This window comes from Coloeus monedula, assembly GCF_965178545.1.
Source record: "Coloeus monedula genome assembly, chromosome: 1".
NCBI classification, from domain to species: domain Eukaryota; kingdom Metazoa; phylum Chordata; class Aves; order Passeriformes; family Corvidae; genus Coloeus; species Coloeus monedula.
Genome location: NC_138781.1, coordinates 125,667,018 through 125,690,856, shown reverse-complemented (window position 1 = coordinate 125,690,856; position 23,839 = coordinate 125,667,018). Strand labels below are relative to the sequence as shown.

At 41.9% G+C, this 23,839-nt stretch overlaps 1 protein-coding gene across 1 annotated transcript in view; it reads left to right on the top strand.

The window, feature by feature from the left end:
• The first annotated feature begins 205 nt into the window (after nucleotides 1–205).
• SLCO5A1 (solute carrier organic anion transporter family member 5A1) overlaps nucleotides 206–23,839 on the top strand; it is a 78,018-nt gene continuing 54,384 nt past the window's right edge. The window contains exon 1 of the mRNA XM_082287936.1: nucleotides 206–1,553. Within this exon, the coding sequence (XP_082144062.1) occupies nucleotides 617–1,553 (937 nt within the window). The 5' untranslated portion in view covers nucleotides 206–616. The remainder of the gene's footprint in view (nucleotides 1,554–23,839) is intronic.

Here is a 23,839-nt window from a genome sequence, read left to right as displayed (position 1 = left end):
CTCTTATGTAAATCCATGTGCTGTCCCCAAGGACGCGCGGTCCTCGGGGCGCTGCCGTGATCCAGCCCCCACGGGGACGGAGGCTCTCCCCGGAGCTCAGAGCAGACTGCGGTGTCGGGCGGGCAGAGGCCGGGGCGGCGGGGAGGGACGGGGCCCCTGGGGCCGGCACCGCTGACCTCCCGTGCTTGCTCTCCGCCCCGCAGATCGGCAGCAATCCCCCGGAGCTCTGTCACCGGCGTCGGCGGCAAGAGAGGAGCATGCGGGCGGCGGAGCGGGCGGCGCTGCCCCGCGGCGGGCGGGCTGTCCGCGGGGCCCCGGCGGGCGGCTGCTGAGCGCGGCGCCGCGGGCATGCGGCGACGGGGAGCGGGAGTCGCCGGTAGCGCGGGCGCCCCGGCGGGCGGGCGGCCCCTCGAGCGAGACTGAGGGTGGATGGAGCCACAAAGGAGTTTGGCTGACACGTGCGGCGGGGCGGCCGGCGGCCGCGGCTAGGGCCACCCCCCTCCCCTCCCTCCTCCCCTCCTCGCTATGCTGCTCTCTCGCCGGGCCCCTCAGCGCGCTCGACGCACGGCGGCGATGGAGCCGGCCGGGCTCCTCTGAGGCCGCCGCCGGACTCAGCATGGCCTCGGCGGGGACCCCGGAGCAGCGGCTCCCCGGGGCGGAGCGGCCGGCGGCGGCGGCGGGGGGCCGGGCGGAGGCGCCGCGGTGCCGCAGTCTGCCCGCGCTCGGCTCCCCCCTGGCGGCCGGGGGGGGCGGCGGCGGCGGCCCGCCGAGTCCCGCCGCGGGACCGGCTCCCGAGGCCGAGCGGGGCGAGGGCGCCGCTGCCGTCGCCGAGGCTGCCCGGCCCCCCTCCGCCGCCAGCGGCAGCGGGAGCTTCCCCTGGAGGACGGAGGGCGGCCAGCCGGCGGCGCCCGGCCGAGGGGTATCCCTGGGCCCCCCGCTGCTGCTGCCACCGCCGCCGCCGGCGCTGCTGCTGGCGGGCCCCCCGGGCAGAGCGTGCCTGCGGACAGTGCTGGCGGACTCGCGCTTCTTCCTGGTGTGCATGTGCTTCCTGACCTTCATCCAGTCCCTCATGGTCTCCGGCTACCTGAGCAGCGTCATCACCACCATCGAGCGGAGATACAGCCTGAAGAGCTCGGAGTCGGGGCTGCTGGTCAGCTGCTTCGACATCGGGAGCCTGGTGGTGGTGGTCTTCATCAGCTACTTCGGGGGTCGCGGGCGGAGGCCGCTCTGGCTGGCCGTAGGGGGGCTTTTCATCGCCCTGGGCGCTGCGCTCTTCTCCTTACCTCACTTCATCTCTCCGCCGTACCAGATCCAGGAACTGAACTCCTCCGTCAGTAACGAGGGCTTGTGCGTGGCCGGCAATGGCACTGCCAAAGAGCAGTGGGACTCGTCGGCCTGCATCAAGGACACCGGTGGAAATGACCACTCTCTCTATGTAGCTTTATTCATTTGTGCCCAAATCCTCATTGGCATGGGCTCGACACCCATCTATACCTTGGGACCAACCTACTTAGATGACAATGTCAAGAAAGAAAACGCCTCGCTGTACCTAGGTAAGGCAACTTAAGTACCTGGGTACTTTGAATGCTGAACCCCAATCTCTCTGAGGGGCCAGTTACAGGTACTTCTCTGCCTTGGTCCTGCTGAACATCTGTGCTATGTTTTCCTTTTCAAATGACTTTTTGAAGTAAAATTGCCATTCTTTCCTGTTCTAAAATGTTTTGTGGCATGGTGAACAGTAGTAACAGGTGAGGCTAATACAGTGTGCGTAAAAGCGGTTGTACTCACACTCTCCTGCACAGGGAATAGAACAGCAGAAAAAGTCGTCTTCTGTAGTGCTTTTCAGCACTTGGCAGTAGCCGGCGACTTTTTCAGAAAGCAGTGTTAAAATTTGCCGTGCCCTTTCAAAACTCAGAAGCTTTATATTTCTAAATTCTGGTTAGTGTGCCTTTAGAGTAAAGTCTCTGTAATGTTAATGTTCGATAAGCACTTCAAGAGATTTTTGGCATGCTTCATTTTACTTTTCCAGCATTCATTTGCCTTTAACTAGCAATGAATTTTGACTGGCATTGATACATCATCTGGCATCTTAGAGTTAAAAACCCATCGATAAACCAGCATGGAAAACCTTTAGGGTTGAGTTTGGTTAGGGTAGCTCAAGGAGCACAACGAAATGAGAGTCTAATCTGGCACAGGTTTTTCAGCAGGTACAGACAAGTCTTTCTGATAGTTGTGCGGTGGTGGGAGGAAGAAGTGTCTCAGATAACTGGGTACTAAACTTTATTGGAGTTTGATCATGATAGTTTTTGTAATGTATAAGAAGATTGGCTGCTCTCTGACTTTGCATTAGCACCTTACAAGCTTCTGTGAGAAATGAACCTCATGTACCCCTTCAAATTGTTTTCATATAACGAGAGGCACTTAGGGGGCTGAGAGAGCTGTCAAGAGGTTTTGGATACTCAGCATTACCATTTGCAGTTCAATTTACTTTGACTTTACAATAGCCATGGAGATAATAATTGCGTGTAAAACACACATTTATGAAAGTAATACACTTGTGGGGTGCGTGCATAACTACTTTACTAAGCAAAAGTAGTGATCCGGATCAGTGTTTTTATTCCTTCTGAACTGTTCTTTGGCAATTTGACTGTTCCCTGAACCGTTTTAAAGCCATACACAGTCCACAGACAGTGTCTTGAAAAAGCCTGGGGCAGTTTTTGGAAGGAGGGAGAAGTATTCACTTCATTGCTAATCTGCATGATGAAGTATTTGACAGAGTGTTTTCCCTCTCTTCTCCCATCTGAGAAAGGTTAAGTGGTATGGAAATTAAGATTAACCTAGCATCGACTTTATTGGTAGTATGAAAAAACAAAACAGCTCGTTACTGAGGTTACTAAATTGTAGTTTGGAACTTTTGCAAGTAGGTGATCTCACACAGTCCTCAAAAACACGGAAAAAAGAAGGATATGGAAATGCTGTAGGTGAAGAATGAAGGGTAAAAGAGGTGAACGGTGTGAGAGGAGGAAATCTTTCTTCAACAGAGGGGAAGGCAAGGTCAATGGGGGGAAATCCTCACTGTGCAGGAGAAATGATGCTTACCACTGACGCGCTTCTAGAACAGGAAATTGTAAAGAAGTGACTCAGGTAACTTTAACTGCTGCAAAGTTAACGAAGGTAAAAGGCACCAGCAGCTGGGTAGACTCCATGTGACCCTGTGCCCGCCAGGCACCGAAGGCAGCTTTGATCTATACTGGGAGGACGCTTGTAGAGTTGAAGCTCATTTCTAGTGATTCATAAGAACAAAGATGAGTACGAGCAGCTACAGTGTACGTGAAAAATGTATGCCTGTGATTTGATTGTGACCACAGGGAGAATTAAAATGAACACAAAGTGTGTTTAAACATTGAATAAAACATACCATCACCTCCATTCAGTCTTGAAGCTACTCAGGGCTAGAAGCAATGTTGTCTGGTGTTGGAAATCCTGGCATTATCTTTTTTAAATAGTGTGGATGTCTGAGGAAGCTTTTTACTTCCTAATGTTTGAGTATTTGCCTTACTTTAGGCTTAGGCCTATGACTTTTTGAGGGGCAGCAGTAGAGTCTGAGGTTTTGGGGGAAAAAGAACACTGGCACGTTGATGTGAGCAAACATGTTTTTGTTGGATCTTCTCAATGGTTTGGAATGTTGCATGTCCTTGAGGAGAGGGATTTGTGGGCAGCAGACAGCCCAGCCAGGTGCAGGGATGGAATAGAAGTGGCCTGGGCATGGCTCTGCAGGCCTGCCACCTCACATCCTGTATTATGTAATGCCTCGTTCTCCAGCTGGTGTGATTCTATTACTGGGGAAAACTATGCAAGTGATGTTAAAATGTAAAATGTATGTTTGTGTGTAGGCATGAGCTAACAAAAAGTCTCAGAGTGGGGGCCATGGCGGTTGAGGTTTTAAAAAGAGAAGAAAGCCCAGTGACAGAAATCCCAGTCACACAGACATGTGTTTGAGTGTGGATAGTAATTAATAAAGTATTCTCTAACACAAAATGGAAGGACACTAACCTGTTTGTTCATAATCATGCTGGTATTGCATTCTATGTTTTTCTCCCAAAGGAAAATAAATATATATAGGCTTGCACCTGATAAAAAGTTCACTGGGCTGCAGAACTGGTGAGCTTTTTGACCCTGCAAGTGTGCCCACTAACAGTAGGTCAGTAAAGCCCCCCTGAGTATCACTAATCCTGATTCTGCAAAAACTCACCTTATGTGGCTGTGGAAGCTATCTTACTTATTTTTCAAGTTAATCCAGCTCAGGGCTCTAGTGGCGATAGCATATCCTCTTAAGTGTAGGCATGCAAGCTCAATGTGGACAGCTGTTTTAACATTCCTGGCTGGAAGTCCTCCTCTCAAAAAGCATATTTGATGCTTATACATAGTCTCTTGGCTGCCTACACATAAGTCCATCTGTCAGAATGGCATGGTGCCAGTTTACAAGGTGCTGTGTCGTTTTTAGTAGGACAAAGGTGCCAAGCAGGGATGTGTATTTGGGCTGCCTGCATAGCAGTATGTGAGCTCTTCTGTGGGATGTTCCTTCCTTGTGAAGCAATGCCACCTCCGGGTCCTCCCGTCCCTTAAACTTGACAACACTTTGATGCCCTTGATGCTAACTTTGAGAAATGTGTGACATCAGGCTTGGAAACAAATCCTGATTGTAACAGGTGCCTAGGAAATGTAAGAACTGGTTCCCTTAATCACAGATAATCCAAAAGGGAAGTTGCACACTATATAAAAACTGGGCAGTCACTAAGTGGTCTTTGTCTCCTCCAAAGTCTCTCTCTTCTGTGCTCAGCTGTACTGTGACATGTCTGTTGTCAGCTGCCTGATGTGTGCAGGTTCTTCTTTCAAGTATTTATCCAATTAAATTAATTGCAATTCAGTTTGAAGCTGAATTGGACTTCATGAGTCTTGTTTTGTACACTTGGTGGTGTTTCTGCTACTTGTCAAATTCTAGCACTTAAAACACTGTGATTTTTCTAAACACTGTGGGGTTTTTTTAGGGATCCAACAGTTTGTCTTGAATCTGAGTTTGCCGTATGATTGTATCAGGACTTTTAAAAGCAGTTCTTCAAAATTAAGTGTGGCACTTAGAAGTTTTAGTAGTGGCATTACAGTACCTGAATAATTTAAAAATATTTTTCTTCTTTTGCAATTGGATATTGTAATAAAAAAGGAATTTACCCTAAAAATTCACACGTAGAGAGGCAGTATTAGGTTTAACAGAAACACTGCATTAATGAAATATTCTAACATTCAGGAATGGCTTCTACCAGTACCCCCCCAAAATGACTAGTGGACAAATCAGTCATTGTGCTAAGGATATTTTATTTCATTTTCCAGAATACTATAGGCTGGTTAGGATATGATATGAGAAAAGTGTCTCAGTTTAATTTCATGCAGACTGTTCCTAAGTTTTGGAACAAACTGTAATCACAAAATTCATAAAGGTTTTATGAGATAATGGCTGAAAAATTGGATAAACCTGTGCAAATGGGCTTGGTACAGATAATTGCTGAAAGCCAGGGAAATAAAATCATTTCATAACCTGGAAAAAGAATAAATATTTAGACAAGTTTCAAAACATTTTGAACTCTTGCTTTGTTTTCATGAGGATTGTTTGTGGGTTGCTGTTTCTATTATTAGGTAAACAGTTACTGTGGTATAATTCTGTGACTACGTTCTGTTTGGAAAACACCTCCTTATTCCAGCATTTTACAGACTGATGTTCTGTGTACCCCTCATGTTTTTGTTACAGACTTCCTCAAAGTCTTTATATATGTATGTATGATGATTGTATTTGTTGTACTTCTAGTTAAATCTACCCCTATATCCACATCTCACTTGGAAGGAGAGGGCAGGAGGAGTAGCTTCACACACTCCATCAGAAACCCGCCACCTCTACTTGCTGGGTCCCACAGCAGTGGCCAAAGAAGCTAGATCTCTGTTACATGCCACTGCTTGGATGTCGGCACAGGAAGCATTGGATTTTTGTGCCACTTTGACCCATTTTGGTCTGGCTGTTTCTGGGGTTACGAATGTCCCTGGGAGACAGGAACTGGAGCCTCCCGAGGGCAACAGGTCCTCTATGTGGATGCTACAAGGTTATTGAGGTTTTCTGAGACAGGATCAACTTTCTAGCTGAGCAGGAGGGACCATCAAGCAGCAGGGAAACAGCTGACCAGCATTTAATTTTATTCTCACCATTCAGCTTATGACCACTTTTGGTTTACTTTTGGAATATGCTTCCTGCTTCCTGATATCCAAAAAAGTTAGTTTCTTACAGGGTTTTCTCAGCATTGATCCCTATAGTTGGTAAACCCTACAGAAATAGTATGTTTATTTTTACAGCATGCCTGTGAGGAGGCAGGATTTTATGAATCAAAAATTGAAGCCAAAGGGCTTCACCAGTATTTTTTATTGCTTGCTCTGTATTCCTCGTAAAGGGGAAGTGTGCCAAGCTTATTTCTCAGATACATGATTTTACTTTATCTGAGAGAAGGCCACATCTTGTTTTGTCCACAGGCAAGCATTAAGACTTGATCTATCAGCAATTTGGTTTTGTACAAACCTAGGGTGCATCAGGCACAGCTGGGCAAGGGAGGGGATTGTCCCCATCTGCTCTGCACTAGGGTGGCCTCACCTTGAACATCGTGTGCAGTTTTGCGTGCTATTAGAGAGTGTCCAAAGGAGGGCAGTGAAAATGGTGAAGGGCCTTGAGGGGAAGTCGTATGAGGAGTGGTTGAGGTCACTGTGTCTGTGAGGAGGAGGCTGAGGGGAAACCTCACTGCAGTTACAACTTTCATGTGAGGGGAAGAGGAAGGGCAGGCACTGCTCTCTTCTCTTTGGTGACCAGTGACAGGACCTGAGGGTATGGCCTGAAATTGTGTCAGAGGAGGTTTAGGTTGGATATTAGAAGAAAAGTTGTCTCCCAGAGGGTGATGGGGTACTGGAACAGGCTCCCCAGGGAAGTGGGGACAGAACTCTTGACAGAGTTCAAGAAGTGTTTGCATGATGCTCTCGGGCACATGGTGTGACTCTTGGGGATGGTCCTGTGCAGGGCTACAAGCTGGACTTGATGATCCTTGTGGGTCCCTTCCAGCTCAGCATATTCTGTGATTCCATGATTCTGTGAAACACATGCTTGTTTTGTTTGAACACTCAGCTGGGCAGCACTAGCAGAAGGCTGTGCTCGGCTGGGGGTAGGGAGCATCTTGGGATGCAGGTGAAGTGACTGCAGCTCTATTTGTGCATATGGATTATAATGCTTTCTCACACAGATGATTTAACACTCAGAGGGTGCAGTATTGTGCTTCTCTGGCACTCTGTAGCATCTTTTTTTTTGGTTAAAATGCTGATCAGGCAGCAGGCACAGTTCCTGCATAGTTCCTAATAATTACTTACAGTAGCACTGTGCAGTTTTATTGTCCTTTCGTATAACCGAGGAGCTAGAAAGATTTTACTTTTCTTGTCCGCTTTAGTTTCCTAGTTCATAGGTGGACTGATACTTCTTTTTCGTACTGTGATCCTAGATACAATTTTCTTAAGCATTTAGAGAAGCTGGGTGGTTGGGGGTTTTTTGTCCATTTAAGCAATGTGTTCATACAGTGAGTTCAGTGAAGAGTCGGGGGCAGCCTTTGCTCTGAAGTTTTCTGCCTGCAGGATTTAGTGTTGTGAGTGATAGATCTTCACTTGCTCTGCCAGTGTCATGTCCCTTAGGGATGCTTTCTGCATCTCTCCAGTTGTGTCCTTGCCATGAGCCATGGCATTGTTCACAAGCAGCTGTATTGACAAAGCATCACTTCCAGTAACTGGCAAAATGCACTTTGCCCTTCTTAAGAGCAAGAAGAGACTTAGGCATATGCTTCCCTTGTCTCTTTCTCTTCATATTAAAGGACAAAAACTGGATTGGATCCAGGGTTCTGAAACTCACTGAATTCCCAGGTCCAGTTGTTTCCCTTGCTTAGCATTTGTCAAAATGGTTAGCATTTTGTTTCTGAGGTTGACAGTGCCCTTTTCACCCGCTTGAGCTTGGGAATAATGTTTTCTTGGAGAGTGGCTCCCTTCTCTGTCAAGCTCTGCTACAGGGCTGGTTTGTGCAGACAAGTGTCTCCACCTGCTGTGGTCCCGGAGCAGCTTGGAAACCTAGACATGAAAGTGGCCTTTAAGTAACAGCTTGTTCGTAGCTTTTGCCAGGAACTGAAGGCTTGGGATCTAGTGTCTGATTACCTGGGGGCTGGAAACTTTAGCTGTCTGCTGGATGCCCCGACTGTTTTCTAAAGGATCACTGTAACTACTCCTGTTGCAGGTGGATTAGAGATGCTTTGTGTTTCATCCATTTTCCCTTAACTTTCATTCAGTGGCCGCCTCACCTGGGAGGACTTAATTGCTGTGAAAGTGCTTATGCAGTCAAAAGAAAGGAGACTGGATTTCTCTCTACTGTCATTCAAAGATACATGGGTTTCTGTCTTGGTTGTGCAGGAAATACAGGCAATTATATAAATGAGTCTCAGCATTCTGTTTCATCCTGAAGGCCAGCATCTAAAGACTCAGAGTTTTTAGAGGAAAGTAAATGAGTGGAATTTATCCATGGTTTTTAAAAGAACAGAAAAGTAACTCAATCATATTAAACTCTCACGCTCTCTTTTTAATCCTATGATTTTTTTTTTATCCTTGTTTCCTGTGAAGAATGAACTCTGTTTTCCTTTTTTGTTGTTTTTACATGCCTTTCCTATTTATTTTGTGTAGAATTTTGAAAACAGTTGAGAAGCTACCATGCAAAAATGGCACGTACTTCAGCTGGTCCCCTCTGGCGGTTGCTGCTGCTCTGGACTGGAAGGGTCAAAGTAAGCACTAGCTCTGACTTGGCTGCTGATGGATGGGGCAGTGCCACATGGACTCTGAGGGCAGGGCAAGCTGGTCACCTGTCATCCTGTGAATCGTCACCAGAGCTGTCAGAATTTCAGCTCCAAGTCCAAGGGTGTCTCTGCAACCCCCTCAGCAGCTACAGGGACGCTGGGACTTGTTAGGGCTGTAATCAGAAAGCTTTGAGGTGGTACAGTTGGAAGAGGGAAAGCCCTAGAAGTGTGGGCTCTGCACAGGGAGCAAACTGTTGGCTTTCTGATTCCTCGTGTCCATGCTTTTATTCAAGCGCCGTGATGCTTTTACCTCAACTCAGTTGGACAATCTGCACATGGGCTGGAGCTAGCAAATTTATGACAGCAGACAGCTCTGCAGTGCGCATGCAGGCTAATTGCACCTGAGTCAGCCAAATCTATACTCTAACTCCTTCCAAGTGCCCAGAAAAAAACAGGACATTTCCTGTGATGGGAAAAAATATATCAGTGCTTGGCAGTGTGGAGATGTATGGGCTGTGTCCTGCTCTGCTGCTGAGCAGTTGGGAGTTTGGGCATCTGTTGTGCTGTCACAAGGCCAGAAATTCAGACACTGCACAGCATTAACGAGAAAGCTAACGAACCTGGGTCTTTCCACTTCCCTTCTTTTCTGCCACGAGGAATTTTTTCTTACCTGAGAAATGAGGAAGTGCAGACACAGAAGCTCGACTGTTATTTTATGCTGCCATTAGACCCAATTGTCTAATCAGAAAGTATTAGCTCTCATGTAGGTAAACAGCTTACTTGGCAGCAAAGACAAATTAATTACACCAGGGAAAAGCATCATGCTCTGGTATGAATTACATTTTGTGGTGAGTTTGAAGGAGATACAGTCAGAAAAAAAACATGTATATTTTTCCTTGTAATTTGAACAAGCAGATACATGAGTTGTGTCACATGAAGTTTGCAAAGCAGTACTGCATGTCCACTAATTGTATGTTCCTGTGCTTTTCATCTTTGATTCTCTTCCCCATTTTCAGTACAGGTGTCTTTTCAGCAGCTTGCTTCCTTTTCATTAGCTTGTCAGGATATTTTTCTTAGTGTTTCCACTTACTTCCTTGCTTATATTGACGTTAACACTACTTACATTGCATCATGCACAGTAGGACCTCAATCTGGTGGTTGCCCTCTGCACCTTTTATCTTTGATGTTTACTGGATTAGAATGAAATCCTCAAGAGTGTCTCAGCATTGATTTTTCTTAAAATCCAGCTGCCCCAAAATCAGCTACCAGCTCTTCAGTTGTTTGAATTTAGCAAGCTTTTGTGAATTAGTGACAACTTTCCATATTTACCTGTTTTCAGTCAACTTCTTCAAAGTGACAAAAATTAAATCCTGGCAGGGTTCCTCTGTGATTGCACCCTTTTCTTTCTGTATTAAGTAAGCTATCCTCTAGAGTCAGAGTATTTCAGATAATGCATATATTAGCTGAGTGTATTTTCTGATATCTTCTGATTTGCTATTTTATACTTAAATTGTAGTTTATCCTGGTGTTTGTCCTGGATTTCTTCACAGCTGTTGACTTCAGGTGTCATGCAGGCACTGAAAAGTGCTGGTGTGCTCATGAAGCCAAGTGCTTTCAATCACACCTGGGTTCCTACTTCTCCTTTTTTTAGTCTCTGATTAGATTAAAATCTGAATACCGGATCTCCCCAGCAGTCATTTCGAGTAACGCATTTTTGTAGGCAAGCCAGAGTAGACAGGGAAGTAGTTGTGAGCTCTGCTGTGGTAGTTGCTAACCTGTGATTACTTAAATGAAATGTGTCAAGCACGCCTCATTTGCATCTACAGCTATCTAAAGGAAATACTCTGGAAGATATTACCTGACATTGCTGTGTGTTAAGCTCTCCCTGTAGTTAAAGAGAAATTGCTGTGTTCAGCTGAGCTGTTGACTCAGTAGATTTTGCTTTGTATAAGACAACTGAAAACACTACCTTTTCCATCAAAAGTTCCAAAGAAATCAGCTCATAGGTGCAGAGGTCAAACCCATGTGAACTTCATGAGCAGAATAACCTGTGGATGCTGGTTAGGTGGGAACTTTCAGCTGAAAAAGCCCCAGGAAGAGTAAAGGAGAAGAGGTTAAGTGCCAGCAGCATGGGACTGTCAGTGCCTCTTTTGTGTGGTCCAAGGCAGTGAGGGACAAAGCCAGAATGGACTCTGGTGAGGAGGTACCTGCCAGGGAGAGTTCCAGGTGGAGCCTGGAAGGGCTGAAGGTGCTGTAAGTGTCTGTGTAGTGCAGGAAAGTCCCTAACAAGGCTGGGGAGTTTTGGCAATGCAGAGAGCAGAGAAGCTTTGCTTCTGCCACGCTTTTTCTTCTTCGCACCTTCACAGAACAGCATTTTCTGCTTTTGCCCAAAGTGCCTCTTCATGCCATTCATTGGTCCCTGCCATTTCAGTAGTTTGAATTTAAGAAATAGTAGCAAAATAGTTTTTTCATTTTGTGATTTTTTAAATATAAACTTGTGTTTCTGCTTGTTAATTCACCCCAGTGAGGCAAAAAGAGATTTAATGAAGAGTATAACCTTCTAGAGTGGAAATAGCTTCAGTAATAATCCTCTCGTTTAAAAAAAGTAAAAAATTTGTTACATAATATTAGAGTATGTAATTTTTGTAAATATGATGGGCAGTGTATATCAACTTGATTTAATACAGCTGTCTAGTGACAGAAATATTGAAGGTATCCCTAGGGAATTTTTATAGTCACAGGAGAAAATAGCACATAAGCTTTTTGAGTCTGCAGTATAGTAGTGCTGAGGCAGATCAATGTAGGCATTTATCTGGTAAGTTATATAATTTGCCTAAAATAAGAATTTCAAAAAACTGTTTCTTCTGCTAGGGAAGACCTAGGGAAAGAAGTGGGATTTTGGGGTTATCTCAGACAAATAACTGTTAGTTTGTTACCACACCTCCATTGTGTTACTGGAGGAATATTAGTCCTGTTACACAATGAGAGTAAAAAGACTCTGAACTTAGCACTACTTTTTTGTAATAAAATGCCATGCTGTAAATAATTTTTCAAAAGCATGGCTGAGGACTGAGTTGATGCTTGAAGGAAGAGCTGTACTCTAAATTATAGCTCCTAAGTAGCTATTGCACTATTTTCATATGTAGAAGTTCTGTATGGTCATTGACCTCAGTGACTGAACTGTTGAAAGAGATTGTGATTATAATGTCAAGGATAGAGCTGGCTGGCGTGAATTTCTTTGACTGCAGAAGCAAAGTAGGCAGTAGTATCCATGTGTTTACTCCTATGGCTTCTCCAGAACCTCTGGGAGGAGGAAGATGAGCACTTCTCAGAATGCCCTCTGCTTTTAGGAGTACCTCTGTGACTGAACCTGTGGAGAAGTATAAAAAAAGACCTTTCCTTGTTAGCTTTTGCTTCTTGTCTTTTCCAATATTTGTTAGCAATTGATTTTTGCTTAGATGGGGTCATTTATTGTTCTTATTGAATTTATAGTTATTTGCACTAGCTTTGGACACTCAGAAGCAAGTAGGACACAGACAGCAAATAGGAATGCATGTGGCCTGGAAAGGCAAAACAAAAAGAGTGGTTAAGGCTACTGCCCCCATGCATTTGTGATAATTAAAAGATCAGGCTTCTATGAGAAATGAGGTAAAACTGATTCATTAATATTGGCCAGACCAGCTAATGGGAAAGAAATTGAAAAGAGCTTTTAAACCTGGTGAGTCAGAAGCTTCATATATGCCTTCTGAGCTTCACTAAGGATAAGCTATTCAATTAACCAGATAAAAAGGGAGGAATGTATGAATTAACATAATTTTAAGTTCCTGCACTGTCATTAGAGCAGCTATTACTCCTTTCTGTAACTAATAATAAATTTTGAGTATTTGGACAGGGTGAAAGAGAGCTGTGTATGATCAGATAGATCTGTAATTAACTTCCTTTCATGCTTATTCCCCTCTTCATCCTCCCCTGCATCCCCACACTCCAAATTTAAATCCTGCAGAAAGAAGAGCTTACCACGGGTCTGATGCAGTGCCACACTTTCAAGAAAACTCCATGTTTTGGTTCTCAGATTTGTATTGTGTGTTTATACTTACCTTGAGTATTACAGACTGAGGAAGGGATCGATCGTGTGTTGCAGTTTCAGGATATGTGAGAAATAACATCTCATGGTTTGCCCAAGTTGGCATACTGAAATCTTTTACTGACTGCCGGGGGCCAAGGTTGACCATTTTCCTCTAGGAAGAGTAGATGTAACTGGTACACACAGTGAGAGGGGACTGATGAGTGGTTGTGGTAGAACAGTTTGATAGCCATAAGGTTTGTATTAGCAGGTAGGCATCCTACACTGTGAGCCAGCTGCATTTTGTTTGAATTGTGCCTGACAGGAAAAAAATGGTGTAGTATATTAGGAATGTAGTACATTTCCCTTGTCTAGTTTAATAAGATGCTCAGATCAATTATTGTGTGGTCTGAGCATTAGGATTTCTTCAAAATACAACCGCTGGGCAAAGCAACTCTTTTAGCACTGGATTTATCCCAGTTTTCATGGCCTGTTTGGAGCTATTAGAAGAATTAGTAGCATAGCATTAGAAAAGAAGGGGTAGTGTTACCCTTGTGACTCTGTCAGTCTCTGGCTGCTCTTAGGACTGCTGTCTGCTGCTTTTCTATTGAATCAGGATACAGAGTGTGAGGAGCAACATGGTTATTTGTATGTGCAGGGGGTCAAAGAATGATACAACAATTCTGCCCTTAATTTAGTCTGGGTTGCACTCCTGTTAAAAAGACTTCTTGACCTTTTTGCTTTTTCCCCCTCCTTTTCTTGAGTAACAAAATGGTGTGGAGCTGTGTCAGGGAACTGACAGCTGGTGGTTTTCTGATGTGGGAGATTTTACTTGAAGAATATGTGTGGGTGTGATGATACGAGGCAGCCTCTTCATACAATCCCTTGGTGATGTGCTTTATATTCTTGTTATACATCGTGCCAAAATAGACAGTAATCTTCTTACGTGGGATTGTCAAGTAAGTAATAATAGAGCACAAGTCAGTGCCATCAGTTCCGAGATTTTTTTTTTATAAACATAATTGTCATTCATATCGCCTAGATTCTTTTAGTACTTCTTTATATTAAATAAGTCCTTCTTCTAAGTCCTGCAAATGTTCATGTTTCACAATAGTGATGTCAGCTGATATCAAGACTTTCCTGTTCATCTTTGTAATTGATGCACTTGCTTTAAAAAGGCCACAGAGATTTTGAGTTTTAAAATTCAGCTCATTTCCTAATGTGAAAACTTAAGATGAAGAAAAATTTGAAGATCATTTAGTCTACACGAAACATTTCAATTGTCTTAAAGGAGCCCTGAAAAGATCTGAAGCAATCAGAGTTACTGTCTGCAGGCTGTTCATCCCATTTAGAAAACATGAAGTTGGCTGCTCTGTAGCAGGGCAGACATGATAAGCTGTGCTGGAGGAGAGAAGCAATTAGCTTGAGAGCAAGCACAGAGCAGAAAGGGAGGTCTGGAGGTGTTTAATTAATACTAATGCTTTTGTGCTTATGAGGGCCAGAGTTGTGGTAGGTTACTGCTGCCTTCCTCTTGTGGTTCTCAAACCTGACACCTAATGAACATTAGATTTAGTAAAGCTTTCCAGAAAAGTTAATAAATTACAACTAACTGTGGCACATTCCCCTTAGTGCACCTGATACTGAATGGGAGCAGGGTCTGATCTGTAAACCTTTTTCATTTTTAAACACATAACAAGGCCTCTTGGGATTTTTGTACCACATTTGTTTAAGTAATCTGAAATAATGGAAAGGCATGTCATTTATTAAACATTTTTCAAGTCACAAAACCAATTATGGAGAAATAAGCCTTTTTTTTTTCCCCCCCCCCAAAGTTTTGGGCAGGTATCATTTTCATTAATCTGAGTTTGATGGCAAAACTACTTTTGATGGAAAAAGTGGTTAGCCATCAGTGTATACTTATTTGCATAGCATGACACTTTTGAGATGCATTTTGGTATTTAATTCTCAATTTTTACTCATTTCAACTTCCATTCATTCTTGGGTGGAAAATACAAGTAAAATCCCGTTTGGTTGAAAATCGCTCTCTATGTAACTTTTGCTTCTGTTTTCTTCTAGTCCATCATTCAAGACATACCTAGACTCTGGTACACTGGGGAGGATTACTTTTTCCATTTGCTCCTCACGAGAATCCCAGCTCTGTAGCTTCAGGCTTATGTGTTTTTATAAATGTTTCATTTATAAATGTAACATTTATAAATGTTTCCCTGATGGGTTTCAGCAGTTTGTGTTAATAAAAGGATGATCTCTGTGATGATTTACTCTTTGCGGAGGAGCACCAATATAATCCAGTTTGAGTTGTAATCTACAAAGTTTAGTTTTGTTTAGATATTGCTTGTGTTTAGATGTCCCTATGTCACCTCTACTGTCAGTGGTTATCTGTATAAACGGCTTTATTATTCCATTTTGGGAGCAAACTTCCATATCACATTGCAGTTAATACAGTGTTTTATCACACTCACTGCCTGTTAGTGCAGTTTTTGTGTGAGTAAAGTATTCTTACGGCACATTACTGTATCACCCAGGACTTGCATAACAAGGTAATTAATCTATACTATCTCCAAGGAATAAATCAAAAGTGCTGGATTAAGGTCACAGCCTTTGATTATTATTTATATTACAAGAAGAAAGCTGAACAGAAACGTTTGGATTTACCCATTTTGATGGATTTTTAAGTGCATGGCTTTTTGTTTCCTTAGTCTTCTGGGACTCCCCAGCTGAATGTTGTTACTGCTAAAGTAGTATCTTACATGTGTGGTACATAGGTTCATGGAATCATTTAGAGTGGAAAAGACCTTTAAGATCATGGAGTCCAACGTTAGCTGAGCGTTGCAGTGCTAGTTTAGCTGGAGGCTGCCTTCCCTGAGGGCTGTCCCTTGGCTTTTGTCAGCAGCAGATGCTCTTTCATGTGATGTGCTGCCTGGAGGGCGGTCTGTGACCGCGCTGCTCCTTTCCCTGTGCTGTGGGTGCCTGCTGCTGCCCTTCCCTGGTGCTGGCTTCAAGGGCTTTGTGACTGTGGCACGGAGCACACCTCCAGCTGCTCTGACACGGAACTCCCTCTCCACGGCTGGCAGGGCCAGGTTCGGGCCAGGTCTGCAGCGTGTCGGTGTCTGCCGGCTTTCATGGGATGGAGGGGGACAGCCAGGGCAGCCGGGGAGGGGGTGGCCCTCGGAGCCATCGGGTCCAGCAGGCTGCGCACAGCATCTGAGCCACAGAGGAGGCGGCTGCAACAGACGTCTGAATTTTTAACAGCTGCCTGAAACTTTCATTCCTTTAGTCAGAGACTTGCTTGAAATGAGAGGTGTTTAGCTGAATAGCGCATGTATTTTTAATACTTTGGAAGAGAGGATTTTTCTTTAATATCATATTTGGAATGATGACTTCCTCATTGACATTCCTTTCAGTGGAATATTTTCTCTAAAGGTTTTTTCTCCTCTATTATTGCGACTGTTTGAAACTCCCACACTGTAACTAACAGTGACATTATCCATCGATAAGCTTCTTACACACTTGTAAATACAAATTTTCAGGGTTATGTTGTAATAAATTGTAATACATTATTCATAATGTGGTGCTTGTGTAGAATAGAAGCCAAATATAAAAGCCATTTGGTCTTACACAGTATTAAGTATTGAAAATAAATGATAAAGTGATAAATGAAGGAAAGATAATAGGGATTGGTCACCCCTCATAATAGACGTGCTCCCTTTCTTTCCTTTGCAGTAGGAGTTTCTCTCCCTGCATTTTGAACAGACAAGCAGACATCTCCCCAGGATTCTACCAAACTCAAATTGTTCTCCCTTACCTCAAACATTTCATTTTCTTTTCTTAAAACCAGGAGAAATTATATTCATGCTAAAGTGTCTGTAATCTGCTTTTGGATATTGCGATGATGAATCTGATCTAAAAAAAATATTAAATAGTGTAGAATAACCTTTGAGATTAAGTGCTGTTCTTTCACTGAGTAGCACATAGGGAGATGGATGTTGCAATCCAATAAGGTATTTCTTTTGATTCCAAATACATTATTCTTACAATGCAAGGTCAAATAATTTTCACTTAGAAATGAATAGAATAGGAAGACAGAGTAATGCATTCTGTTTTTTAGAAAAGGCAATAAATGGAAGTAGGTGATCCTGCAGAAATGTTAGCTGAAAAAGCTGTGTGAAGGCACAAGACAGAATATCACCACACACCAGTGCTAAAGGGAACCAGTGCTGAACCCCACCATTGGGGAAGGGCTTGTTTTCAAGCCTGGCTTTTCTTTCTCCTCATCAGTTTAGCTGATGAGTCTCTGCAGAGATCAATATCTCCACTGTCACAGGGCTGCCTGTGCTTTTAGCTTGGTTTTATTTTATGTATTATAAATGCAGATGGGGGAATAGCTCCATTCTTCGGGATTAAGACTTGATTGTTTGGCCTTCCTTTAACTCTTCCCTGGCCACAGATAGATGAAGTTGTATTATTTGAGTGATGACATTCTTGGCCTGTGGCACGGGAGGACCTCTGTGAAGCTGTGCAGTGGTGCCATAACAGTGGAGGACTTTGGAAAGGAAATTAAACAGTCAGTAATAATAGCTAAAATATTTTAGAATTGTTGTAAATGTTTGTTTCCTACAAGAAAATCTCTACAGAAATGAAAACCGCCTATTTTTTCTTTTCTTTTGAGTGGAATAAAGTAGCAACAGTAGACATAACACATAAAACATATTGTTCAGGTTAGCTCACTGAATAGCTTGGTTCTAAATAGTTCCACAAATTAGTGCTCCTATTTTCCACCTAAGAGTCTTCAGGATATTCCTGAAACTGGGCAATAAGGAAGAGAAGGCTGTTTTCTAATTTTGTTTCTTCTGTGTCAATCTGAAGACATTTCATTGATTTCTGTGGGGTTTTTTCTCTTGTTCACATTAGCGTAAAGGAGAACATACTGTGATCTAAGCTTTTTACTTTTTGTTTTCTTTTAAAACTATTCAAATAGTTTTTTAGTGCATCTTTTGAGTCCGTTCTATAATTGAAACATTACATATTTTCTGTGATTTTATGGAAACAAAAAAAATGACTGTGTCAAAATATTTTCTCTGTGGTCATTTGTAAAGGTACAACAGAAATGAATGGATGTATTCACAAAAATGGCTAGGGAAGACAGTGTCCATTAGCTGTGTGCTAAATATCCCGAAGAGAAAAGCCTGGGGCAGTACCTCTGAATTGTTCCTCCACTGGAAAAGGAGATGCATGCTGTTAAGAGTTACCGACACAGTTTCACAGGTATGAAGCTGAGAAGTAACATTTTAGTTTGGTTATTCAGCTGTGTTAGCTACAAACAAGTGTCTGATTCTGCTGCCGCATCTCTGCTGGTGTTGTCACTGCACTGTTTTGATCTTTCAGTTGCTAATCTTTTCCCAACAGTTTTAGTGTTTGAAAAGCATAATGCTGTGTTACTATCATTTGTCTGTTCTGAAAGAAACATTTGCCTGAATGGTTTATTTTATGAGTTAGCAGATGGTGATTCAAATGCGATTGAACCAGAAACAGCCTTGGTTCTGTAAGCATGTCTCTGGCTCTGAAAATCTCCACAAAGCACTTACAAAGTAGCTATGGTGTTTGGGAGCACAAATGGAGCAGCCGTGATGTGTTTGGTACGGGTTTACACAGTTTTGGGGTTAGAATTGACCTCTAGGCAAGGACATGTTGCTCCAGTGTAACACGTGGTGACCGTAGGCATGCAGCAGGTGATCTGCATGGTGGAAAAGGAAATTACCATGAGAGATCTCAAAACTGAATTTACTGTGTGATATATTCAATGTTTTGAGTCCTGTGTTGTGTGTATGAGTGGTACCATGATATGCTTCATAGAAGCAGCCTAAGAATTTGTCCTGTGTAAGACGTTACAGGAGATGAAGGTGTGCAATTCTCAAAAGTTCTGCAAAGACCCTTTTTAAACTTTTGTTTTGTCTGAGCCATTTGTGGTCTGAATATAGTGTCAACACTGATGGCAGAAGTAGACTTGTAATCTTGGGATGTTTTTGAAAATTTATTAGAGACTTGCAATTTAGATTAGGGATAAGAATGTGTCAGATACAATTATCAGTGTAATGATATAAACGTATGGATCTAAGCATGTTATATTAGCATATATAAATAATTTATACAACATTTTTAGTTCAAGGGAATGTGATAGATTTTTGTTCTTGAGGCAATTTTTTTATTGTACATTGTGTTTTTATTTACAAAATTTATAAAGTTACAAAAGTTATTACAAAATTATAAAGTTTGTTAGAATCAAGTATTATTTAAACAGTGATTGAAAATTTAAGAGCCTTCTTGCTAGTGTTGCTTTTGATTCTTTCAACTTTCACATTATAACCAGTCATTTTACAAGAGACAGATGAAGGCTTGCACTGCACCTTCAAATGTATGTGTTTAATAAATATTTGTGAGTGCTCTACTGAAACTCAGTCTGTACTGTCGTAAATTAATCTCATGACAATATAGTTTCTTAAAATGATCATCACTACAATGGATAACAATTGCAGTTAGGTATAACATGCAGCATAGAAATGTATTACATGCTTTGTATTTGCTCTTTGGTGGAGTACTAGGTGTTCAGTTTTTGGTGATGGACATTTTTACTCTTTGTCTATGAGCTGTGGGCTTCCACTTGTTATGGTGGCAAATTCACCAGTATGAATCTGAGCATGTAGTTAAGGATCCAACAGTGTGTGAAGAAGACACATCTCTTCTGTCACATGTTGTAGGAAACTCCCATAGAGTCTCTGTAAAGATGCCAGATCAATTTTCATTAGACCTGGAAAAGCTCTGACAGCAGCAGAGACCACTGGTAACACTTGCAATCACGGTTATTCCAAGCAGCTCCAGTATCATTCCTTGAGGCCCTCCCTGTCAGTCTTTCTTTCTCTGTCAGAATAGTTTAATAACTGAGGTTAAGATTTCCCAAGGAGTCTAAGGAAGTCAAGGGACCCGACTTTCAGTGAATTTCAATGGGATTTAGGGCTCAAATTCAATTTTCTTTGCAAACATAAGATTAAAGTTTCAACAGATAGCTTATTTGTGGTAAATTGATTGAAAGCTGTGATAGTTTGCAGATTGTGTACATAAGTGTAATCTTCCAATTGAATCTTCCTAGTGTAAATAACTGAAAACGTGTTCCCTATGAGAATGGATGCAAATGGACAAAGGTACTAGACAGAAAGGGTCACTGAGTTGCTTGAGTGAGCAAAATCTGTCAGGAAATACATTTTATTTTCATTGGTACTTCATACCTTATTTCCTGAGTCTGCCTGGGGAGTGTCTATGTGTTCAGTACCAGCTTCAGTAGTTCTTCTGGGGCATTCTTGTTCTTTGGTGCTCTCAGAGTTACCCTGACAGAGAGGGGTGCCCAGGGGTGTCTCAGGACAGCCTCGAGGTTCCTTGGCTGCCTCATCCAGTACCGAGGCCACTACCCATGCTGGGGCTATCTCTGCTAAGTGCTCAGCTGATGCACCTGTGAAATGGTAAAGTGCACAGGGCGGGCTCTGGCCCTTCCCTTACCAGGGTAATGCCTTTGGAAATGACGCCTCGAGGCAGCATAGCCAGAAAGGAAAGGTGAAGAGGCTTCTTGTCTTTTGGCATCCTTCTTTGCAGAGGGTGACGTCTGTTTCTGCAAAATCTGTGTTACAGACGAAAAGAGAATTGGTGGGATAATTTCATGCTTTATTGGGCCAGAAAGGACTGTTATGTTCATTTACTTTGACATTTGTGTTCAATCAGATTTCATTACAGTGTTATCCCTGTCCAAAGCTCTATTTATATAAAACCATATAGCTTAAAACAAAGCACTCATGGTTAGAGAGAAACTGCCATGTCCCTAGGAATGTAATAGAGTTAACTATCTCGTTAAAAAAGTTACTGCCGTGAAAGTGTGTCTAAAGTAGGTGGAAAGTCATTTCTACGTAGCCTCTAGCCACCACGTTTTTCATGTCTGTGAAAGCATCTTTTACTATTGAAGAACAAGAATACGCTTAATAATCTGTTAATCTAAGTAGTTGAGAAACTACTGTCATGTCTAATTCCGCTCACAGAAGAAAGAAAAAGCCAGAATGAACAATCTTTATTTTTAAAAATTGCAGACTAAATGAAAGGATATCGGTGAATTTTCTCTAAAACATGTCAGCTGAATAATTAAATTACCAAATTAGTGAAAGTAACTTTAGCTGATTAGAAATTTTTCAGATTTTCTAAGTCAACCATATATGGTGTTTTGAAATATCTTCGAAGGATCCCTGTAATATAAATAGTTTTCTCTTGAAAATGCCAACACTACAAGATAGTAATACTTCAGTATTTTATTAACATATTAACATATCTTAGTGGAACTGGGAATGAGCTGCAAATGGAGCTGTAAATCACAATGACAATTTATATCTTAGAAAGACAAATGTAGGTATAATATTAGCATTTGTAATAGGAGAACCTTTTGTTAGAGTAACTTTTTAATGCTGCATATGGTGTTTGAGCTATGCCATTTAATAGCACTGAAAAATGTTGTGATGGTCTTGCTCTGACAAATTATGATATAATTAAATCTTGATTATAGGGATATATTGATTTAGGGGTTTTTTTGTGTAGGGAAGATTATTTTGATCATGTTGAAATATTTAAGTTATATTGAATTATTTTGATCTTTATGTAGGAGCACAGATAAGCATTTTAAAAAATACTTTTTTTTTTTTACTTGACACATAGGCAAAATCGAACCAAAACAAACCATGTAAAACACACATTACTTATCATGTCAAACCAAAATATTTTCACAATTTTTAATTTTCTTTTATTATTGGCTTTGCATGTCAATATCTGCCTTTCCCCATGAGGCATACATTTGTTTCTTTCAGGACCTGACTAAAATTGGTCTAAGCAAATACATTTATAGAGTTATATTTATTTATAGAATCAGTTTGTTACTAACAAATGATGTCTGTGGCAGTTTTCTGTACAAAACAAAAGTATAAATTAATTTCCTGCCTTTTGGTTACTTACAGAACTGTATTCACCTCTTTTTTCTGTAACTCTCTGTGATCTCAATTTCATTTTCTCTGATTTTCTTGAATATCTCTGACAATTCATGTCCCTTTATCAGGTTTAGGAGGATCTTTTCAGGGATCTGCAGCAGCAGCTCTGTGCTTCTGTATCCTATTTCATGGAGCTGTGTCGGGAGTGTCAGGGTCATTTGGGAACAATTTGTTTCTCCATGGGGTACCCATTAGCTCCTTAACCATGGGGAAGGAAGGATTTGTTGGGGCATTGCTTCATGACATTTTTCCATAGCTGGGATGAAGAGATTCAGTTTGGTGCTACAGCAAGAAACTCTTATGTCCCCAAGCAGAGCATGGAATTGAATGAGCTGTTCTATCTTATGATCCCTCTGTGGAAAACAGAGGAGAGATCCTTACCCAGAACGCAAAGCTCAAGTTTTCTTTCCAGACTCAAACATTTCAGTGTAATTCCAGTTTCATGAAAGTGCCCAAACAGTGTTGTTCCTATGAAGATAAAGACCATATTCTGAAGCTTTGGAGATTTTCATAAAATAGTGGTGTTGTCCTTTAGCTAAAATAAACAGTCTCCTCTATTTATAACTGTTACACATGGATGGAAATGTTTTCCAGACTCTTTGATCTGTAATAATATTTTCAATATTGCTTCGAATATGACTATACAGCTCTGCATTTCACTTTGCCAGTTGTTATTTAATGTATTTTTTATTGAAGCTGTTGCAGCTTTCAACTTTTGTGAATGTAGAAAAATAACTTTTTAGCAATACAATAGATGTTAACAAAACTCACAGGGTCATCTGCAAATTACTGGAATAATGTGCTTTTGCTTACAGGCAGATTTTCAGTCAGATATGAGTAATGAAGTGTAATTACTGTTGTTTCAGTTGAAAGATGAAAATGTAAGTGCAATTTACAAAGAAAACAAGAAGAAATTGTGTTTGGCTTGCCCTTCTTTGCAGTCTATTAGCAAGAGGTAGTGAAGGGAAAAACGATCACCAACATTTTCAATAATTAACCTACGCCTCCTAGGCAGAAACCAATTTTTGAAAGGAAATTAATTCTGAGGGAATATGATTGAAGTCATTTCCCCATTTCCTTCTCTGTTCTGTTATCTTGCTGGTGGGACAAAGCAAACATGAAGATCTATATATAAGTGCTCTTACTATCAGCACCTAACCTTCCCTTTCAGTAGATATTTGGTCTATTTCCGCTGCTTCCTCACATTTTCTTTCTTAGGCACAAAGGACCTGGCTTTGAATAATGATGAAGTATAAAAGAATGCATGTCAAACCTGCTTCTGAAAAACAGGTATTTGTGTGCCATTAGCTGGTTTGTGCACAATAACTGGTAAAGCTGACATCCATAGACACTGGGTATTTAGTGTATATAGATTTTGCTGAAGAATTGGTACTTATTCCTGGTTCTTCCGATGGTTCACGATGGCATACTCTTAACATCTGGTTCTGTGTCTGATGAATTTCACCCTGCTTTTCCTCTGGGAGTGGGTGCATTCTCCCAACTCAGAGACATGAGAGGACCTGAATAATATGTTTCTGTTGGCTTGTGCTCTTAGACTACCTGAACATGATTTAAAACAAATTACAAATAAAACATAGTAGAAATATTCTGAAATACTCTTCTGGGCTGGTTCTGCTGGTCTTGTAGCTATGGACCTTTCCAGCTGTGATTTTAAATGTGACCCCTCTTTTTTTTTTTTTTTTTTTCATTTTTTTATTTGGGATTTACCTGTTGAGGTCTGCTTGAAGGCCAAATTTCAGCTTTCACAGCTTGATATTTTTCACTTA